This window comes from Macrotis lagotis, chromosome 2, assembly GCF_037893015.1.
Source record: "Macrotis lagotis isolate mMagLag1 chromosome 2, bilby.v1.9.chrom.fasta, whole genome shotgun sequence".
NCBI lineage: Eukaryota > Metazoa > Chordata > Mammalia > Peramelemorphia > Peramelidae > Macrotis > Macrotis lagotis.
Genome location: NC_133659.1, coordinates 177,569,615 through 177,592,032, shown reverse-complemented (window position 1 = coordinate 177,592,032; position 22,418 = coordinate 177,569,615). Strand labels below are relative to the sequence as shown.

The 22,418-nt window shown below is 37.5% G+C and overlaps 1 protein-coding gene across 2 annotated transcripts in view; it reads left to right on the top strand.

Annotated features, from left to right (window-relative positions):
• Positions 1-15,534, top strand: part of HLF (HLF transcription factor, PAR bZIP family member) — a 79,506-nt gene extending 63,972 nt beyond the window's left edge. The window contains exons 3-4 of one of the 2 annotated variants that reach the window (XM_074223678.1): positions 4,969-5,189; positions 12,314-15,534. In XM_074223678.1, the coding sequence (XP_074079779.1) occupies positions 4,969-5,189; positions 12,314-12,529 (437 nt within the window). In that variant the 3' untranslated portion in view covers positions 12,530-15,534. Of the gene's footprint in view, positions 1-4,968; positions 5,190-12,310 lie in introns of both variants that reach the window. The other variant, XM_074223677.1, reaches the window with a different exon arrangement.
• The last annotated feature ends 6,884 nt before the right edge of the window (positions 15,535-22,418 follow it).

The following is a 22,418-nucleotide window of genomic DNA, read 5'->3' as shown; positions in this document are numbered from 1 at the left end:
GCTCACTATAATCATCATCATCATCATCATCATCATAACAACATTTATGAAATGCTTTAAGAATTACAAAGCATGGGGCAGCTAGGTGGCACAGTAGATAGAGCACCGGCCTCGGAGTCAGGAGTACCTGGGTTCAAATCCAGCCTCAGACACCTAATAATTACCTAGCTGTGTGGCCTTGGGCAAGCCACTTAACACTATTGTCTTGAAAAATCTAAAAAAAAAGAAAAAAAGAATTACAAAGCATTAGATATTACCTAATTTGATCCTCATAACCACCTTGTGTGATAAGTGCTCTTACTATTTCCATTTTACAGATGAGGCAACTGAGGTAATGAAAGGTAAAGTGATATACCTAGCAAGGACAGTCCTCTATCTTCTGCCCTACTCCTGTATGTTGAACCTTAATAGCTAGTATTGAAGGAGAGTTTTCAGTGAACAGATTAAGTTTTGGGTGTATATTTAAAACCCTTTATTTCATTCTCTCCAATGTCAAGAAACACAAGATCAAAACCTGGAATGTATTCTCTAATTGGAAAGGCTGGATAGAACTTTGTCACTGCAGCCTTACCCATGAGAAAACATTGTCCCCAGCTAGCTAGGACCTCTAGGGCATTGCTCTTCCCTTTTGTCCCCAAGGAAGCAAAGGAGACTTAAAGCTGAATGAGGAACTGAAAGGTCATTTGGAGACCTCAGCTTTGTGGACCACCCCCTTCTCCATCCCTCCCACCATAAATCAGTCATATGTTTAGTTTCACAGGCCAACTAGAAACCTGTGGGCTTCCTGCTTTTGCCCAGAATGTAAACCTGGAAAACCTGAATGAGTCTTTCTGTTTTCATATACCTTGAATTGACAAGCAACCAGAATGACACAAGTTAAGCCATCCCTGACTCTCACCATTGATGTTTTTAATTTGAAAGCAGCAGTTGCAAAGTTCCTATTAAACTGTGAAGTCAGGACCATAAACTTTTACGACATAACACTTTTTGTTCCTAACACTTAATTTTTTTAAAAATTTTTTTCTTTTTTTTAAAATATTCTCATTTTGTACAAATAATTTTTTTACATTAATAAAATATTCTTGTTTAAGAGTAAACAAAATACCCCCTATAAATATAGACTTGCTTGAGCAATAAAGTAAAAGGAAGAGAAAAAAATTAAAATAAAAAAATAATAGTAATAATTGTAGGTATGGCCAGATGGCGCAATGGATGGAGCACCAGCCCTGGAACCACGAGCACCCGAGCCCACATCCAGCCCCGTACACCCAACAATCACCCAGCCGTGTGACATGCAAGCCACTTGAACCCCACTACCCTGCAAAAACCAAAGAAAAGGAAAAAAAGACCCAAAATAAAATAAAATAGTAATAATAGTAGGGGTGGCTAGGTGGCGGACAGAGCATTAGCCCTTGAGCCAGGAGCACCCGGGTCCAAATCCAGCCTCAGACACCCAATGATCACCCTGCTATGTGGCCCCAGGCAGGCCACCCAGCCCTCCTAACACTTACTATGAAGACATATAGGATAAATTCCATGAAATCATTTTCTGACGTTATTACTGTAGTGTGAGGGGTGATCTAGGTACTGTTTTTAGCAGGAAATTCATTGACAATTAAAAAGATAGTATAGTCGACTATGGGTCTCTTAACTTTTTTTTGTGTAGTCCACAAAAACCTATAAATAACTTCTTAGACTCATATTTTTAAGTTCCTAAAATAAAATAATTGGATTATGAAGTTAACCCATTCTATTGCTAGATACTCAGCACAATAAATATTTTAAATTTTTTTCAAGTTTTGAGTTCCAGATTTTCTCCTTCCTACCCACACCCATTGACAAAGCAAGCAATATATTTATTATACATGGGAAATCATGCAAAACACATTTCCATACTAGATATATTTAAAAAAAACAAGAAAAATAAAGTGAGAAAATTATACTACAGTTTGCATTCAGAGTTCATCAGTTCTCTCTGGAAATGGATAGCATTTTTTTCATCATGAATCCTTTGTAATTGTTTTGGATCATTGTATTGATCAGAGTAGCTAAGTCTTATACAGTTGATCATAACAACATTACTATTACTGTGCATAATGACTTCCTGGTTTTTTCACTTCTCTTTGCAAGTGTTGCTCTGTCTTTTCTGAAACCACCTTCTTTATCATTTCTTATAAGCACAGTAGCACTCCATCACAATAATATGCCACTACTTGTACAATTACTTCCCAAATTAATGATCATCTCAATTTTCAGTTTTTTTACCACCAAAAAAGAGCTGCTATAAATACTTTTGTACATATAGGTCCCTTTTGTTTTTCTTTGTTCTTGTTGAGAAACAGACCTAATAAGTAGTATTGCTAGATCAATGGATATGCAGTTTTATATATCCTTTTAGGCATAGTTCTAAATATTTCTTCAGAAAGAGGAAGGTGAACCAGCTCACTACTCTACCAGCAGTTTTTTGGTGTACCTGTTTTTCCCTAATCCCCTTCAGCATTTCTCATTTCTGATAAGTATGAGGTGGTACCTTACAGTTATTTTAATTTGCATTTCTCCTATCAATAGTGATTTAGAGTGTTTTTTGCATATGACTATAGCTACCTTTTTCTGAAAACTATTCCTATCCTTTAACCATATTTGAATGTAATAAATTTTTAGTTTTATTAAAATCTTTATGACTACTCTTTCATGTTTATATCTTGTTATGCTTCTCTTGACTCTTATGTTACAATATCATATTTTCTATTCAGCTCTGATCTTTTCATTATGAATGTTAGAAAGTCTCTATTTCATTAAATATCCATTTTTTTTCACTTGAACCTACCCAGCTGGGTAGGTTATTCTTGGTTGTAATTCCAATTCCTTTGCCTTCCAGAATATCATATTTCCAATCCTCCACTTTTTTAATGTGTGGAAGCCACTAAATCTTATGTGGTTCTGACTGTGATTCCACAGTATTTGAATTGTTCCCTTCAATCTGCTTTAAATATTTTCTCTTTGACCTGGTAGCTCTGGAATTTGATTATAATAGTTATGGGAGTTTTCATTTTGGTATCTCTTTCAGGGAGGTAACTGGTGAAGTCTTTCAATTTTTATTTTTCCTCTAGATCTAAAATACTGGGGCAGTTTTTCTTGATAAATTTTTGAAATATGATGTCTAAGGGGCGGCTAGGTGGCACAGTGGATAAAGCACTGGCCCTGGAGTCAGGGGGACCTGGGTTCAAATCCAGTCTCAGATACTTAATTACCTAGTTGTATAGCCTTGGACAAGCCACTTAACCACACTTGTCTTGCAAAAAAAAAAAAAGAAATATGATGTCTAGGCTCTTTCTTCAGTTATAGTTTGCAGATGCTCCAATAATTTTTTTTTAGATTTTTTTTGTTGTTGCAAGGCAATGGGGCTAAGTGACTTGCCCAAGGTCACATGGCTAGATAATTAGTAAGTGTCTGAGGCTGGATTTGAACTCATGTCATCCTGACTCCAGGGCTGGTGCTCTATTCACTGGTCTCCCTAGCTGCCCCAGATAGTCCAATAATTCTTAAATTTTCTCTAGTTATAGTTTCTAGATCATTTGTTTTTCTGATAAATAAGTTCACATTTTTATCATTCTTTTGACATTTTAAAAAATGTTTTTTGATGTCTTATGGGGTCATTTTTTTGTTTGTTCAATTTTTTAAGGAATTATTTTGTGAGATTTTTTACCTCTTTTTCCATTTGACTAGTTCTGTTTCCTCCTTTTCCATTTATCATAAGTTGCTTTTTAAGGAGTTTTTCCTGTGATTTTTGTGTCTCTTTTTACCATTGCCAATTCTTTTTTTGGATGTTATTTTCTTTAGTATTTTTGTACTTTTTTTTACTGACAATTCTCTTTTCATAATTTTCTTGTATCACTTTAATTTCTTTCCCCATTATGTCCTCTACCACTTTTATCTCTTTCTTTAACTTGTCTAGGGATTCTTGTTGGACTTGGATTCAATTAACAATTCTTTATTACTTTGTTAGAACTATTTTCACATTGTTGTCTTCTGAATTTATGTCTTGGTCTTTCCTATCACAGCTGTAACTTTTTATGATCAGATTCTTCTCTTATTGTTGCTCATTTCCCAGCCTCTTTCTTGAATGGTGTTCGTATTAAAGCTGGGCTATGCTCAATGGAGGGTGGGAAATACTATCTCAGGCTTCAGACTTTTCCATACTGTTCTTTTCAGAGCTAGTTCTGGGGGTCTGCAAGTTTTGGGTGTTTCTAACGTGGTATGATCTGGGCAGAAATGTGATCACTGCTATCTTTATCTGAACTCTCTATAATACTTTTTAAAACATTTATAGACCCTGAGGTTATAAACTTGCAGATTTTCTGAACTAAGAGTCAGAATAAATTTGTTTTCCAATTCTGATTTTAGCATTTACTAGTAGTTAGAGACTAGATGAATCACTCTCTGAATCTCAGTTTACCCTTCTATGAAATTGAGATAATCCTGGCACAGTATACCTCAGGGAAAGGGAATATCTATTTATTAAGTGCCAGGCTCTGTGCTAAGAACTTTACAAATATTATGTCATTTTACCTTTACAATTCTAGGAGATATTATCCCCATTTTATAGTTGAGGAAACTGAAGCAGACTCTCTCAGGGTCATTCAGCTAGTAAGAGTCTGATGCAGATCTGAACTTGGGTCTTCTTGAATCCAGGTCCAGTTGTCTCATGGAGTTGTTGGTTAAGATTTATGAATCTAAAATTTCTTTACACACAGGTGACTAAACCTTCTGTGTGAAGATTAGCAGGTCAGCTTTCCTCCATGGACTCAGTTTTGTGATTAGTAAAATGACTGAAATTTTACTAGCAGACTCTTGTGCACCAAAGAAACAAAAAGAATGATTATTATAAATTTTGTTTTCTCCTGGAAAAGTGGGCTAGTCTGCTCTTTTTGGGGGTATTTGTGTTTCAAAACTCCTATGTCATTGCAGGTCAGATATTATCCACAAATCGAAACACACCCAGCCCCATTGACCCTGAAACCATCCAGGTCCCTGTGGGTTATGAACCAGACCCAGCTGACTTGGCTCTGTCCAGCATCCCTGGCCAGGAAATATTTGATCCTCGAAAACGCAAGTTCTCAGAGGAGGAGCTCAAACCACAACCCATGATTAAGAAAGCTCGAAAAGTCTTCATCCCTGAAGATCTGAAGGTAAATTGGAACTGGTAACTAGGCTGGAGAAAGAAAAATTTAAATGGCTATTTGAGGGAGGTGATGGTGTATTTTGGTTGGGAGGCATGGGGTTTTGGTTGTTCTTCTTTTGGGTAGAGGGCAAATTATTTCATTTCACTGTTTTATTCCTGAGTACAGCCTTATCCCTTAGTATTTCACAAAAAATTAGGAGAATCAGCAACATTTTTTTTTTAGGTTTTTGCAAGGCAAATGGGGTTAAGTGGCTTGCCCAAGGCCACACTGCTAGGTAATTATTAAGTGTCTGAGACCAGATTTGAACCCAGGTACTCCTGACTCCAAGGCTGGTGCTTTATCCACTACACCACCTAGCTGCCCCGAATCAGCAACATTTTAAAGAGTTTTGAAACCCTTAGCAGGAAAAAAACAGAGTCAGCTCTTTGTTATCTACTATATAATATTCCATAGTTTATCCTGGAGGAGTGTTTAATTCCAGGTTGATTTATCTCTGTCTTGTTGAATGAAAATAGAATGAGGAAAGCACATCTGCTCCTGGAATATACATGCTATATTATAAAGTCAAATAAAAATGAATTTGTTTGGAATCAGATATTTTTGTATACCTTTGGGTTGCCCTTAGATACTTGACTTTAAGACAAAGTAATTCAAAATAAATTCAAGGTAATGACATTAAGCAATTAGTTTATTGGTGGACTGGTCATGGAATGAGGGCAAAGGATCCTTGCATTCAGGGTCAGATGATCTGGAGGAGAGCTCTTAACCATGCTGAGTGGACACCCCTTGGAGGATTTATGGAAGGATATGAGCAAGAGTTACATAAGAATGAGAAGGCATGGATGGGATGTAATCTACTGTATCCTTGGAAAGAATAACTACAGCAATGAGATCTCAGAACCACTGATTTATGTAGAAATAGCTTTCTTTTCCCTCCTCCTCCCTCCTCCTCATCCAAACTCATATATGGTTACACAAAGAAAACCTCTTTTGTTAGAATAAGGGGGGATTGTGAGTTTTTTGGTACTGATTAATACTAATAGTTCCACTTTTGATTTCTAGAATGATCTTAAACAAGTGGAGGGGGGTGTGAAATAACAATATTAACTCATATAACAGGCCAGTTTAAATCCCTGATAACACCTTCAGGTGTTATACCATGCTGAGTCATAAATCTCAAGTTGAAAACTAGATTTTGAAGGGACAGAGAAGGCAGCTTCTGCCGTCCTTAAGACAAAATAGAAGAGATTGTGATATACAGTAAATTCTAACCTAGATCCCAGCTCCTTGGTGAATTGGTTAAAAAGCAGGGAGAAATGATGACTAGTATTGAAACCTGCAGTCATTCAGACATATATACATATTCCCCCCAGCAGATATTTACTCAGAGTCCTAAGTATAAGTCATTATTAGGGTTCTAAGAGAGAAACAAAGATAAAATGTGGTCCCAGCTCTTGAGGAGCTTATGGTCTAGTGGGGCTGATATTTGAGATTGTAGTACTGCTTCTCCCAATTGATTACTATTCCTTAATTTAATTACTTATTAGTTAAATTCCATCTATATCTAGACCCTTATCTATTCCACTTAACCTAGAGAACCCATCTACTACAGCTTTCTGAGACATTTGAAACTTTCCCAAAATGCTGCTGAGTAAGGATGTCCCATTCCTGGGCAAATTCTAAAGAGGATTCCCAAGATCCAAATGACTTGGCAGGCAAAGGATGTAATGGCCAAAAATTTCAAGTATTCTTGATGGTAAAATGATTCATTGTCACATATTATGCACCATCCCCTACAAAAAAAATGTTTCCCCTTGTATTTTTTTTTATAGCTAAAAATAAATAACAAAGCAATGTGAGTGAAAATGTGAAGACTGTGGCCCTGGAGTCAAGAGGACTGAGTTCAGATGTGACCTCAGATACTTAATAATTACTAACTGAGTGACTTTGGGCAAGTCACTTAACCTCATTGCCTTGCAATAAACAAAAAAAGGGGGGGGACATCTGGGGGGACAGCTAGGTGGTGCAGTGGATAGAGCACTGGTCCTGGAATCAGGAGGACTTCAGTTCAAATCCAGCCTCAGACACTTAATAATTGCTTAGCTGTGTGACCTTGGGCAAGTCACTTAACCCCATTGCCTTAAATAAATAAAAAAAATTATAAAACAAAAAAACATGAAGACCAAACATATGTGAACCAGAACAAGTATTGTAATTGGATAAAACATAGAACAAAGTTATTTAATAGTTACACAATTTTTATTATTATAGTAGGTATAAATGGTAAGCAGCTTATGGAAATGATTAAGTAATACTTTTTTTTGTTTTGTTTTTGCAAAGCAATGGGGTTAAGTAATACTTTTACAAAACCTAAAAACCCTTCACTGTTAAGACCATGGAGGGGAGAGGAGGTTAGTATTATAGAATAATTGTTTCATGGCCCTTCTGAAGACTTCTTTATTTCAACTCTAAAGGTCTAAAAAAAAGCCAGGTCTCACCATTTTCTAGAAGGTTTATGGCATTCTGGTCATGTTCTAGAAATCAACAGAATGTACCCCTTCCCTGTGTGGTTTGCAAGTTAACAGAAGTCAGGATAGGGCAGCCTCTGTGATACCAGATCAAACTTGGCTTTGGATGAAATATCTTTTGACCCTCTGGAATAAAAAGTGGGATCCCCCCCCCCTTATTGAAAAAGTAAAGGTGAAATTAGGAAAATTTGTGGGCCAATATTCCCCTAAACTGTTTTCAGAGAGTAAATTGGGATACAAAATTTTCAAGAAAGATTTATGCCTTTTGATTTATGAGTCCAAAAGTCAAAATAACTGCCCATGGTTTCAGGACTTACCAATGTTCTACTAATTATTAATTCATTTGAGTTTAGGAGCAACTATCACAGGGAGGTAGGGAAAGAAGAGACTTTCCTTCAATATAAATCAGTTTCATCATAAAACTGGAATGTTTGAACTGGGAAAGAAACTTGGAAATAACATCCAACCACTGTTTTGTAGGTGAGGAAACTGAGGTATACTAACTGAAATCACAGGAATTGTGTTAGGAAGAGGATGGCAAATATTTTAGAGCAGGGATCCTTAAACGGGGAGAATACCAGAGTAGTTCATGGATAACGCAGGGCAAAGAGACTACAGAAATGGAAGTGAAAAGGGGGCAAAGAAACTTTGATATGTAGCCAAGGCTGGTTCTTTTGCCTTCTTTCTCCTCCTATAACCACGTTTCCATTTCCATCCCTGCCTTCTCCCAGTTTCCTCTAAGGAAGTTGCAGTGAATCATAGAAACATTGTTTCAGAAGTTGGAAGACACCTCAGAGATCACCTAATCCAAACTCCCCCATTTTATAGATGGAAACTGATGCAGAAAAATGAAGTGACTTCTCTAAGGTCATTCAACTAATTAATAGCAAGATAATTTAATTGAAGACAGACCTTTGTCCATGCTGCTGAATTGCTACCAATTAGAAAACTAAGAGGATTAGTGAGTAAAGGCTTCTGGGAAAGTTAAGAAGTTGGATAACATTCAGTCAGTTAGCTTGGTTAGGAAAACAAGCTGATTAAACTAGTCTAATACAGAGAAGGGCACGAGAATTTTGATGTGGGGATGGGAAGCACAGGTAATTTTAGAGTGTGAGGCACTTGAGAGAAGGCAGGGCTGTTTGGATGGGGTGGGGGAAGCCTGAATGGAGTGATTTCTTAGGGAAGGAGGATAGACTGTATACGCTCTTTAAGGGGCTCTAGAAAAGGAGGTTGGCAGAGAGGAAAGAATTCTGACAGCTATACCTCTATCTTGTAGTCCTGGGATGGAGATCATGAGTAGGCTATTCACCCCAGAGCAATAGCTTCCTGACCTACCCTTTTGTCCTTCATCTTCTATGATTCTACTTGTGCTTGAGAAATTCTTGCTCAACTTTCTTTGTGAGCAAACCTTATAGTAACATTTCTATGAGTTGCCTGAGGATGATTGACAGAGTGGGAGCCATGGCTAGCTACTATGTGTCAATCAAAAGTTGCGTTTATAGAGGGAGCAGTAGGAAAAGAATAAGCATTTATTAAGCATCTACTATTTTCCAGGCACTCTGCTAAGATTTATTTCCCAACAACCCTGCAAGGTAGGCTCTATTATTACTGCCACTTTATAGTTAAAGAAGCTAAGGCAAGCAGCCCAGGGTCACATAGCTGATGTCTAAGACTGGATTTGAACTCAGGTGTTCCTGGTTCCCAAGCAGCGCTCTATTTGCTGGGACACCAATTGCCTCAGTAGTGGTTTCTGTAACATGTCCCTCAAAGATAATATTATTTTCCTTAATGCATTGAACTTGAAAAACAGTTCCCAAAATACTGGGAGCAGACCTAGGAATAATTTGGGCCCTTCTGACATAATCACATGCATTGACTATGACCCTTATGGTCCCTGGGAAGACTAAGAAGATTAGGTCCCTCAGGGCTTCCTGGATGGCATGTGACTGCAGTCATCAGCTTTGCCCCTTTCAGCCTGGGATTAAGAGATTTGTTGCTGCAATTTGTTAAAATAAAGAGAGATGGGGCTCAGGTGGCATCATAGATGAATTGCCTAAAGCTGATTTTGAGAAGAGGGGGGATCTAGATGGAAAGTTCTAAAGCAAGATTTATGCAGAGTGTTTTTCCAAAGAGGATTTTCATTTTGGTTTGATGGAAAGGTGGATTGCTTCCATATCAACCACCACTAAGTGTCTAAGTATCAACCAGGTTAAATAAGGTCCCTGGGAAGAATCTATCAGGAAAGTACATGGGTGCATAGGTGTGCATGCATGTTTCTGTGTGTACACATATATGTTTGCAAAGGTTGGTGAGAGAGGAAAAGGGTTCTAGTGATAAGAATTTTTGTGAAGAATATGGAAAGTTGGACTGGGGCGGCTTGGTGGCGTAGTGGATAAAGCACTGGCCTTGGAGTCAGGAGTACCTGGGTTCAAATATGGTCTCAGACACTTAATAATTACCTAACTGTGTGGCCTTGGGCAAGCCACTTAACCCCATTTGCCTTGCAAAAAAAAAAAAAAGAAAAAAAGAAAAAAAGAGTTGGACTGTGGACAAGTTGCTTCATCTCCTTGAGTCTCAGTTTACCCCATTACCTGAATATTCCCTGGTCACTCTGAACCTAACAGAAACATTAGGGTGATGATCAATATAGTATACATCTTTGAGGACCCTAGGGGAAAGATTATATTGTCGACGCTTGTTTATCTATAACAAAATATTCACTTTGTAATTTGTCGATGATGTTTAGTGCTATACTGAATGTAGAGTTAGAAATACACATGCACACAGATTTAGATATAGAACTATATATAGAATTGGGAATATATATATACATACACATAGCACATATATTTATTCATACTTATACACATATAAATAGCGAATGTCATCATCATTCTACCAGAAGCATCAAATAGCTTGCTTTTGTGTTTGCGAGGGGGGGTGTGTTTATATTTGCCACATGTGCAATATGTTCAGAGGAGTATGATGAGTGCATTTCCCATATTTATGAAACATTTTTGTTTAGTTAAGGGAGAAAGAAGAGGAGAAGAAATAGAGTGAGATAGAGGAAAGAGGAAGAAAAGAGGAAGAGGGTCAGCATAGGGAGAGAATGAATGTGCTATTAAGAATACATACAGGGGTGGCTAGGTGGTGCAGTGGATAGAGCATTGGTCCTGGAGTCAGGAGTACCTGAGTTCAAATCTGGCCTCAGACACTTAATAATTACCTAGCTGTGTGGCCTTGGGCAAGTCACTTAATCCCATTGCCTTGCAAAAAAAACAAACCTAAGAATGCATACATACATAAATATATGCCTATGTTCATACCCATATATATCTAAATCTACATATATCTAGATGTATACGTGTGTGTGTGTGTGTGTGTGTGTGTGTGTGTGTGTGTGGTATATGTATATATATGAAATAAAGAGCCAACTTAGTGGATAGAGAACTGACCTTAGAATCTTGAAGATGGGTTCAATTCCTGCCTTTGATGATCTTGGGCAAGTTTTTTAATCTCACAGTGCCCCCAGGCAACTATCTGAGACTATAAGTTTTATAAAGATGGCTGATATTCATTGATAGAGGAAGTTCTTCATGGAGAGTTATCTACATCAATGAAATCACAGGTCTGGGAAAAAAATGAATGTAGCACTTTTTCTTTTTTTATTTATGGCAATGGGGTTAAGTGACTTGCCCAAGGTCACACAGCTAGGTAATTATTAAGTATCTGAGGCCGGATTTGAACTCAGGTTTTCCTTTCTTCAGGACTGATGCTCTACTCACTGCACCACCTAGCCCAGTAGGGCCCCCATATTTACTTCTCTGTATCTGCTAAATTTCATTTTGAGTCTCCAAGCCCCAGCTATGTAAGAGCATGCTGCCTGAGTCTAACTAGTGGATGTAGGATCATTCCCTACTTGAGAGAAAAGTACCACTTTTTCTTATTTGGACTATTATTCCTTTTTTTGGGGGGGGGGGGTTGCAAGGTAATGGGATTACCCATGGGATTATTTTGCCCAAGGTCACATAGCAGGGTAATTATTAAGCATCTGAAGTCAAATTTGAACTCAGATCCTCTTGACTCCAGGGATCTATCCACTGCATCACCTAGCAACTGCTATTACTTCTTTCTTGATGGGCCCATGCCTAGATCTTCCATGAATCTCTGAGAAGAGAAAGATAGCCTTCCAGGAGGCTATCCCCACCAGACAGGAAGAAAGCCATCATTAGGTAGGAGCAGAGCCATAACTAGGGTAGAACAACTAATCCTTTGGTTTAGGCCTGGACACAATTTGGGATAATCTGATCCCTGCTCCCACTCTCACTTGGACATGAGGGCACTTTTGTGCTGTTTTCTTCCAAGTATGCTTTGTGATACTGTTCTAGGCTCAAAAATTCCTCTTTAGAGCACTACGTGAGGGTTGGACTGAATAACCTCTGAGGTCCTCAGAGTCTCACAGAGTACACAATAGGAAGTCAAGAGAATGACCCCACTGTTCTCAGTCCAGTGTGGAATCTCTCCATAGGATGTCCTGGGTATTTTGGGGTTTTGCTGAAATCTAATATCTTGTTTCTTTTCTTTTCTGTAACTAATGAGCAGGATGACAAGTACTGGGCAAGGCGTAGAAAGAACAACATGGCTGCCAAGCGCTCCCGAGATGCCCGGAGGCTGAAGGAGAATCAGATTGCCATTCGGGCTTCATTCCTGGAGAAAGAGAACTCGGCCCTCCGCCAGGAGGTGGCTGACTTGCGGAAAGAGTTGGGTAAATGCAAGAACATACTTGCCAAGTATGAGGCCAGGCACGGCCCCCTGTAGGATGGCATTTTTGGTGGGTTGGCATTTGAATAGATGGACAGTGTTTCCTGTTTGATAACACCGCATCCAAACCAACCTTGCTGTCATCAGCACTTTACTAGAAGCATCAAACAAAAACTGACTTGCATTTGTGTGTGTGTGTGTGTGTGTATGTGTGTATGTATGTATGTGTGTGTGTGTGTGATATGTGTGTGTATACACACACTTAAGCATATTGTATGCACCTAGGTGAGAGAATGAGTACGGGTGCACTTCCTATTTTTATGAAACACCCTTCTTCTTTCCTCCCACCTCTGACTTTTCATTTAGTTTTTAAAAAGTGCCACATTTTTACTTGGACTATTGAGAACGATAGTGGCTATTTTCTCTCTTCTTTGTCTCCTGCATTCTTACCCTCTCACCCCAGTCAATGCTGCTTCCCTTGCCCTTTATTACTCTTTTGACCCCTTTCCTTGAATTTAGACAGAAAGACCCCATTAACAAAAAAAGTAGATCTCAGTTTTTAAGAGTACAAGCTATTGTTTATGTTTAATCAAACATTAACATGCTAATAAGGTGCACAGGATAATGTAGTGCTACACTGCAGAAATATTAATTTAGAAATTGCTTTCCTCATATTTTTAAATTCTGGTGATAACTTGTCTACAAATCTCAAGTGTTGTTTAGATTCATTAGGGCCCCCATATTTACTTCTCTGTATCTGCTAAGTTTCATTTTGATTCTCCAAGCCCCAGCTATGTAAGAGCCCTACTACTAGGACACACAGAGTGTTTTTTGCACTGTCTGTACCTAAAGCAATAATCCTATTGTATGCTAAAGCATGCTGCCTGAGTCTAACTAGTGGATGTAGGATCATTCCCTACTTGAGAGTTTTATTCTCTTTAAAAAAAAAGGAAAGTGATGCATTTTGAGCATGCCCAGAAAATCCCCAGATTAAAAACGTCAGAAAAAAATACTGGGTCTACAAGAAAATGGGCAATTCATTGATATCAGAGCCAAATAACAAGTCTTGCTCTCATCAGCTTTTGACACCAAAAGGAGTTTAATTTTATCTGTTTTTTTCCCTCTCCACAGTTCTTTTGCATTTTTCTCCCTTGTTCCAGTTGCAGATGACAGATATCCAGAAACATAGTTTGGTGGTTTCAGATGTTTTGTTTTGTTTTATTTTGTTTTTCACTTTTGTAAAATATATATACATATATATATATATATTTTTTTGTGAACTCTCTCTTGCTGTTTCTAAAAATGATTTTAATTAAGTTAGCAAATTAGGTGTTTTTTAAGCCCCGTCTCTCCTTTTCTTCCCTACCTAGTGTTGTTTTGAAATTATTCATGAAATAATAACAATTTTGGAATTTCCTTTGTTGCTGTATTGCTCTTTGCTTTAGAATGTAGGTTCTGTTATAAAATGGACTTTTGAAAAAAATGAATGTAAAGACACTGGTGTATCTCAGAAGGGGATGATGTTGTCATAAACTGTGGTTAATCCAATTGATTTGAATGTTTACTCTAGACCAAAAGGAGAAATTATTAAAAAAAATTGTTTAATGTTTATACAGAGTAATTATAGGAAGGGTTTTTTTTTGTACAGTATTTTTCAAATACAAATACTGACCATGTATTTTGAAAGACATATATTATATATATCAAAGAGAAAAGGAAAAAAAATTTATTCCATGTTTTAAAATTATATAACAAAGATATATAAGTATATATATATATTCACCATTATTGTACAGAGAAGGAATGCTTTGGGGTTTTTGAAATCTTTACTATTTCAAGCCAATCACTGACTCATCAGCATGTTTTCTGCTGTAAATGAAAATTTTATGACAGTACTGAAACTTGCCACAATGCTTAATGCTTGTAAACACATAAGGAATTTTTGTATTTTCTTTTAGGAATTAAAAAGTAAGTCAGTCAATATCACCCAGAAGCACAAAATGGATTTTAGTCAAATATTTATTGAATGATAACAGTATTTTTTAGGAAAAGCATCTGCCACAAAATTTTCATGTTCACTCTAGAATGACATATTGCTGGGATGAGTTTCCTACTGCAAGTATTTGGAACAGCCCCATTCTCCCTTGAAGACACATGTCTCAAATACGGTGTTGAAATGTGGGGTGAATATCGGTGCTAAGTGTTTGGTCCATAATTCGCTAGATGTTTCTCCTTTAACAAAGATTGTTCCTTGTTTCACTGGAGTGTATTATGTCAACAGATTGCAATGTTACTGATAAAAAAAAGATGGAACATTTTGTTCTAGATTAAATATTTCTTTTATTCAATGGGATTTTCTAATTTCCTGCCTCCTGAGTACCCAATTCTTCAGTGATATCTCCTTATCGGTTCTTTAGTAATGTCTGTGTAGCTGCATCTCTGTGAATGTGGCAAAACTGATAAACCAGCTAGGTTCTTAGCCTCCAACTGGCATTCACTCTGCCCCCAAACAACAGCTTATGGGTAAGGGACTAGCATCTGAAAAGTTGACTTCCCAAAGATAGAGAGGAATGGGATAGCATATCAGCTCAAACTCAAATGATTATGAACTCAGATTTTTCAGATGCAGTGGTTAATTACAGTGGAATTGATAATTGACATATTCTTAATAATATGGCTACATTTAAATAGTCTTAATTAACAGTTGTGAAGTCAGTGACAGAAATTATATCTTGCAAGTAGAAGAGTGTTGGTGGATTGCATTTTGGACCATCCTAACTCATCAAAGTATAAAAAGGCAGCTGAGCAAACAACATTGGTTTTTCTTGGAATGGGCTTATTTGTAAGGAATTAACATCACAGATGTTTGCTGTGGAAAAGGGAAAAAAAATAACTTACTATATTCTTTCTGTTTTGTGCCAGGAGAGGTTTTAAGCAGCTACCTCATCTTTACAGTTAAACACTTCTGAGTCTGCACAGGTGCCTTATATCTGTTGCTCTCTCTCTCTCTCTCTCTCTCTCTCTCTCTCTCTCTCTCTCTCTCTCTCTCTCTCTCTCTCTCCCTCCCTCCCTCCCTCCCTCCCTCCCTCTTTCTCTCTCTCTCTCTCTCCTTACTTTCTCCCTCCCTTTCTTTACCCTTACCCTGAGGTCTCTGTCTCCTCTACCCCCACCTCCCAGTTTAGCTAATCATGCCAGGAAAGTTAATTATTCTCATCATTGAAGTGGAAATGATCTCATGCTTTGACTTGGTGAGATCTAGAACATTCAGGACAGGGCAAATTCAGTCTAGTCTCTCTTAGAACAATGTTGTTTGAACATTGTTCTGATATGCAAATTACATGGTCACTTTCTTCCATTATTATAACACTTTCCAGAGATTAAAAATCTAGGGATTTGAAAAATTTCATCTCCCCAAAATCAAGTTGAAACTTGACAGTAGTCTGCAGAATAGAAACTTTGCTGGCAGTTCCCTTGATAATTCCTTTGACTAGAGTTATAGGAAAAGTCTCAAAAATTTATCAACCAGACCAAATTAGCTACCCACTTTCCCACTAGGGGATGTTTATGGACAACAATAAATTTCTTCAACAAATAAATACTCTTCATTCTATTTCTGTGGCTTCTTTTGGCCCATGTGAAAAACCACATTTGACCAGATAGAGATAGAGTGCCTATGAATGGAGCCAATAGTACAGAGTAATAGACATTCCCTCAAGTAAGAACTTATAATATAATGAGTCTATCTTGTCAGTCACCCAAGGTTTGGATAGATTAAAATTTACACTAATAGAGGAAGGACCTATTCCTCAAAGGCTATTTAGTACTTTAAATATAATTTATAAGGGAGGAAACATTGTTGTTTATTAGAAGAATACCATAGGAAGTGAGATTTTGTCCTTGTAAAGGGAGAATTCAGCATCATAGATTTAGGATTTAAATCAAGTGATGACAGGACTGAGTCTAGGTTTAGGGGCCAGCTCCCCAGGTGGTACTCACTCTCTTTCCTGAATTTTGTGATCTACCCTCCATGACTCTTCCATTCCTACATTTCTATAAGGCCTGAGGTCCCTGCTAAGTTTTCCTCTCTGCATCTGGGAGTGAATTGAAAGTCAACAGAAACAAGCCTTGCTGGAGGCTTGGTAGCTTGTATTTGACTGGTAAGATGAGTACCCTTTTGTTCTTTTAAATTTACTCTTTTGTGATACTTAAGGACACTAGGACCTTTCATTTGAGTCCATCAGACCAAACTTTATCCAGTGATCAACCATGGGAACACCACAAGATTGCATCTGTTAAATAACTTGCGTTCACCTAGGTGATCATATGAAATTGTACATCATGATACAGGATTGCATCATATATGTTGTTCAAACCAAACCTTTGTTTGTTATTCTTAATGTTTAATAAACTTTGAACATTTGTCTTTTCCTCCATGTATCTGTACTTTGGTCGACTGATAATTAGAACTGATTCCTTCCACTTCAATAATGAGTATAACCCATACTTATAGAGAACTTTGAGATTTTCTAAGCATTTTCTTCACCAAATGAGAGGCATTGCAAAGTAGCATGTGAAGAACTGGTCTCAGCACCAGAAAGACATGAGTTCTAGTACTGCCACAATACACAGTGGCTATGCGGACAAGTCACTTAACTCTCAGTATTCTAGGCAAGATAATAAGACTATAAGTCAGTGCCAACTTATATTGGTAGAAGGAATTTCCTCATCTGAAAAATCTCTATACCAATGATATTGTAGATCCTGTCCCTTTCCCTATTCCAATTCTTCAACATAGGGCTGTGAAGATGCTTGGAATAATACAGGTAGTCCAATAAGAAAAGTGTCAAATGTGGTATGGTACTTGAAGTCAGGGATAGATGAACTAATCTTTCAATGTCTTTGTCATGAGGATGAATAGGATTTATATGGAAAGAATAGCCTTAACAAGTGATTCTAAGACCAAGACCATAAACTTGACCTATATATAGGAAGGTGGTTTAAGGAAATATTGAATGAAAGTAGATGGACTTAACCCCAGGGAATGGTTGTCACAGGCTTTAAGCTTAGGTATAACTTCAGAAAGTAAGGTGCCTGGGCATCTGTTTGGGTAGTAGTTCCCAGTTTAAACTGACACTTTTTTTTCCATTGAAGTTACTTGAGAAATTGGAATCCAGCTTTTTTCCCCTTCAGAAAACAACATTCTTCCCAGCTTGGATTAGGCTACCCTAAATATTAAATACCATTTTTGAGGAAAAAATTTTGAGTTAAGGTGAGCCTATTATTTGTTCAAGGATTGTAGCTTTAAAATTGAATCTATCTTAGATGTAGGTCATCTAGTCCCACCTCCTCTAATTTTTATAGATGAAGATACTGAGGCCTAGAGAGGGGACAGGACCTACCCCAGCTCACATGGGTAGTAAATAGCAAAGCCAGAATTCAAACCTAGCTCTTTTGATGCCAGGTCTAATGTACTTGTCACTCTATCACCTCCCTCTCAAGGTGAGGAAAAATTTTTTAAAAGCTTTATTTTCTCTTTGAAAAGCTATTTAATGCTAGTGTCAAATGGTAGGAGTTAGTTGTCCCCTGTGAGTTCCTGCCTGCAAGGCACCACTGATTCTTCTGGAGCCTGTTGTCTGTTTCCCTGGACTCCCACACAGTGAATAGCCTTAACACATGCTCTCTGTAGTTGAAAGTCTTTGTCCTCCACATTAAAAAAGAAAAGAAAGAAGGAAAACCTCAGATTTCTTAAGGTTCATATAGAAAAATCCCTCTTTTTCTGTCTGCAAATTTATTTCATCTCTTGAAAAACAATGTGTCTGAAGAACCTCTCATGTCTTTAAGAGGTCACAAAATCTTAGCCAAGGACTGTAAAAAAAAAAAAGCCTGGAAAAAGCCAGGAAATCATCCCTTTAAGCTTGGAAAATGATCTCTTGGTAAAGTATATAAATAATTCTCTCTCTCTCTCTCTCTTTCTCTCTCTCTCTCTCTCTCTTTTTGTTTGTCTTTCTGTCTTTCTGTCTCTCTCTTCCTTTTCTCTTATTTCCTCCTCCTTCCTGTCATTTCTTCTGCACCTCATCTTATACTCTGCCCTTTCCTTCTCCTTCTCTTGCTCTCCCTCATCCTCTCTTTCCCTTCCCTCCTTCTGTTTCACACTTTCCCCTCTCCTTTACCCCATCCCTTCCTCCATAATGTATACATATAGAGATCTGCATAATAGACCTATTGAGGAAAAAGACAAAAAGACAGAATACCGAAATAGAAGAGGAACTGAAAAAAGCCAACCTTTCTGAGCTGCATACAGTTCCCAAATTCTTGACTCCAGATTCTAGAGACTTGAGTTTGAGATAAAACTTCAACTTTTCTAAAACATATTTCCAAATGATTTGTATCATCCACTGTATCCTACTACCAATGCCTGTCCCTGAATGCCAAAGAGGTAAAGATGGGCAAAATGGATATGACCACTAGTTTCTTGCTCATTGGAGTTTCCAAATTTGAATAAATCTACAAACAAATTAATGAAAAAAAAACATTTATTAACTCTTCTGGCAAAGCACTGCAAAGTGTTGCAAATAGAAAAGACAACTTGCTGTCATTCTAATGGGGGAGATAGATACAAGTCATGTGGAAAGGTCCCATGCTTCTTAGAGTGTTGCAGCAAAGCACATAACAATGCTGCATCTATAATTTTTTTTTAGGTTTTTTCAAGGCAGTGGGGTTAAGTGGCTTGCCCAAGACCACACAGCTAGGTAATTATTAAATGTCTGAGGCCAGATTTGAACTCAGGTACTCCTGATTCCAGGGCCAGTGCACTGCACCACCTAGCCATATAATATTTTCAACTAATAAAATAATACATTTTTGGATCCAAGTTCTTTTTTGGTGAGAACTTTCCTTTTGGGTCTTTAGCTAAAACTGCTGAGGATGCAGAAACTACAGCACCTATGGTATAAGTTTGACAGATTGTACCCTGTGCTGGATGATGGTAGGGGATTGGGGGGAGGAGAAGATAGGAAATCAAAGATATAGAGACAGAAAAAGAATGAGCCAGACCTTGAGGGAAGGAATGGTGTCCAAGCAGAAATGAGAAGGGAGTATATTCCAGACAGTTTGTGTGAACTTTTGGAGGCAGTTCAATCTGCCTGGAACATACAGTGAGTACCTGAAGGGAAAGTACTGTAAAGTAAGTTTGGAAAGACAGATTGTAGAGGATCTGAAATTTTAGTGAGTAAAGGGATAGCAGTAAGGACTATACTCATAATTTCATTGGTCATGGAATTACCAGATGAGAAAACTCATACTACTACTAATTAGCATCTCCATAACTTAAAATCTTAAAGAGATTCCTAAACAACTGAGAAGTTGAGTGACTTGCCTAAGGTCAGTGTCAGAGTTAAGACTTAAATCTTTTTCCTAGCTGAGGCCAGCTTTCTATCCATTATGCTATAGTGCCTCTTACTTGAAGCAGCTTGGTTGCAGTGGAGAGAGCACTGGCCCTAGAATAAGGAGGACCTGAGTTCAAATCTGATCTCAGACTATTAAAAATTACCTAGCTGTGTGACCTTGGACAAATCACTTAACCCCACTGCCTTGCAACACCCCCCCCCAAAAAAAAACCAACCCCAAAACCCATAGTGCCTCTTATTACTAACTTCATTAAAAAACAATTGAAAGGTTTACTCAGAGAATTATTGTGAATTTGGAAAATTTTGCCCCCAAAGTACCAAGTGAACATTACATTCTTGCTATTTGCATTCCTTCAAATTTTTTCTTGATCTTTGCCAATATATTTTCAGAGTTTTTATGCACTATTCTATATTATTTTCTTTCATTTAAAATTATTCCATTGATCCATTCCCATTTGTCTATATTACACATTACCTTTCCTTTTTAGTAGTTATGATAGACTCTATTCTCCACCAAAGACTTCCTCTGATACCTCCTATGGCAAAGATGGGACCCTACATTCTCAGGTTCTATTTAGATGGAAAGATTTTGACATGGGCCAAGAGAGGTATGATAAATCTATTATCCGTGACAATGAACAATTGTCTATTGTTCCTATAACATGAAGATATTAAAATTTGCATTATCTATTTAATAGAATCATTGTGAAAAAAAGTCATTTTAAAGCCTTGAGGCATTGTATAAATGGGAACCATCAATCTTATTATTGCAACCTATCTTGTCTAGGTCCCTGTCTCTCTAATACCTTCTTCTCTTGAACTCCTTGGCTGCAGAGCTATCAACAATGGGCAGCTCTAAAGACCATACATTCACACATTTCTTCATCATTTGGTGAATCCAAAATGTCCATTAGGCTCTGTGGCAGCAACAAGAATCAGACACCTGTCAAGATTAGATGGAAAAGGGATTAGACCTGAGATTTCTTTGATATAGGGAATTTCTGAAAGAGGAAACTTCCTCTCCCAGGGCAAGTTGGCAGCTTCTCCATAACTTATAGTTTTAGGGGATTACCTAGAAAATTGAGAAATGAAATGATTTACTCAGAGTCATTCAGCTTTTCTGTGTCAGAGGTAGGACTTGAACCCAGGTCTTCCCAAGTCTATCCACACCTCATTCTGTCTGCCCTGGATGAAGAACAACAAAAATTCAATACTTGGCCCCATTGAGAGAGATAGAAATTTATGGATGGAAAGGATCTTAGAATTCATCTAAATAATCTCCCAGCTAATATAAAAATCTATTAGCCCTAACAAATTATTTAAATTATCTCTAATAAATCCAGCATCTGTTTGAGCATCTCTTAATGGGGAACTTACTACTTTTTGAAGCAAGTCATTCCATTAGCACTAATTATTAAAATGTTCTTCACAGATGAGTTGGAGTTAACTTGCCTTTAATTCCATAGAATTGTAGAGATGGAAGGAACCTTAGAGATCATGCAGCTAGTTAGTGGAAGAGATTGGACTAGAAACTGAATATCTATGCTCTTCCCATTGGTGCCACATTGCCTGTCAGTTAATAATGATGATGACAACCAAATAATGAATATTTAATAAGTGCCTACTAAATACTGGGGATACAAAAAAGAGACAAAATACAATTTCTGCCTTTCAGGAGCTTGCTTTCAAATGAACCAAAATATAAATAATACAAACAAGGTATATTCAGGAAAATAGGAAAAAAAAGAATTGGGAGTAGTTGGGAAAAGCATTCTGAAGAAGATGGGATTTTATTTGGGACTTAATGAAATACAGAGAAATCAGTAGGCAGGGATAAGGAGGGGAAGCATTATAAGCATGGTGGGCAACTAGAGGAAAATTCCTGGTGCTGCAAGATGGAGGGATTGTTCATGGAACAGCAAAGTGGTCAGTATCTGTATTAAAGAGTACATGGTAGGAGAAAGTATTTAAAACTTTTTAAAACTGGAAAGATAGTGGTGGTGGTAGGGTCAGGTAACAAAAGACTCTGAATGACAAAATATGAATTCGTATTTGATCCTGGAGGTAATAGAGAGTTACTGAAGATTATAGAGTAAGGGGATCACATAGTCAGACTTATACTTCAGGAAAACCACTTTGATGACCAATTGGATTAAAGTAGGGAGAGTCTTGAGGGAGGCAGACCCACCAATAGTAGTATGGGGATGAGATGATAAGGGTCTTCACCAGAGTAGTGTCAGTGTCAGAGGAGAAGGCTGAAAATTAGAGAGATAGTGATCTCAATAGGTTTTGGCAAAAAGATTAAATATAGCAGAAGATTGTACTTAGGTTGTGAGCCTGAGGAACTAGGAGAATGGTGTTGCCTTCAACAATAAATAGAAAAGTTGATGGGAGAAGTTTAGAAGGGAAACAATGAGTTCAGTTTTGGACACAATTGTGATTAAGATGAATTCTAGACATCTGGTTTGAGCAGTTTGAAAGATTGTTGGAGATATAAGATGAGGTCAGTAGAGAAGTTGGGGAAGGATAGAGAGATATGA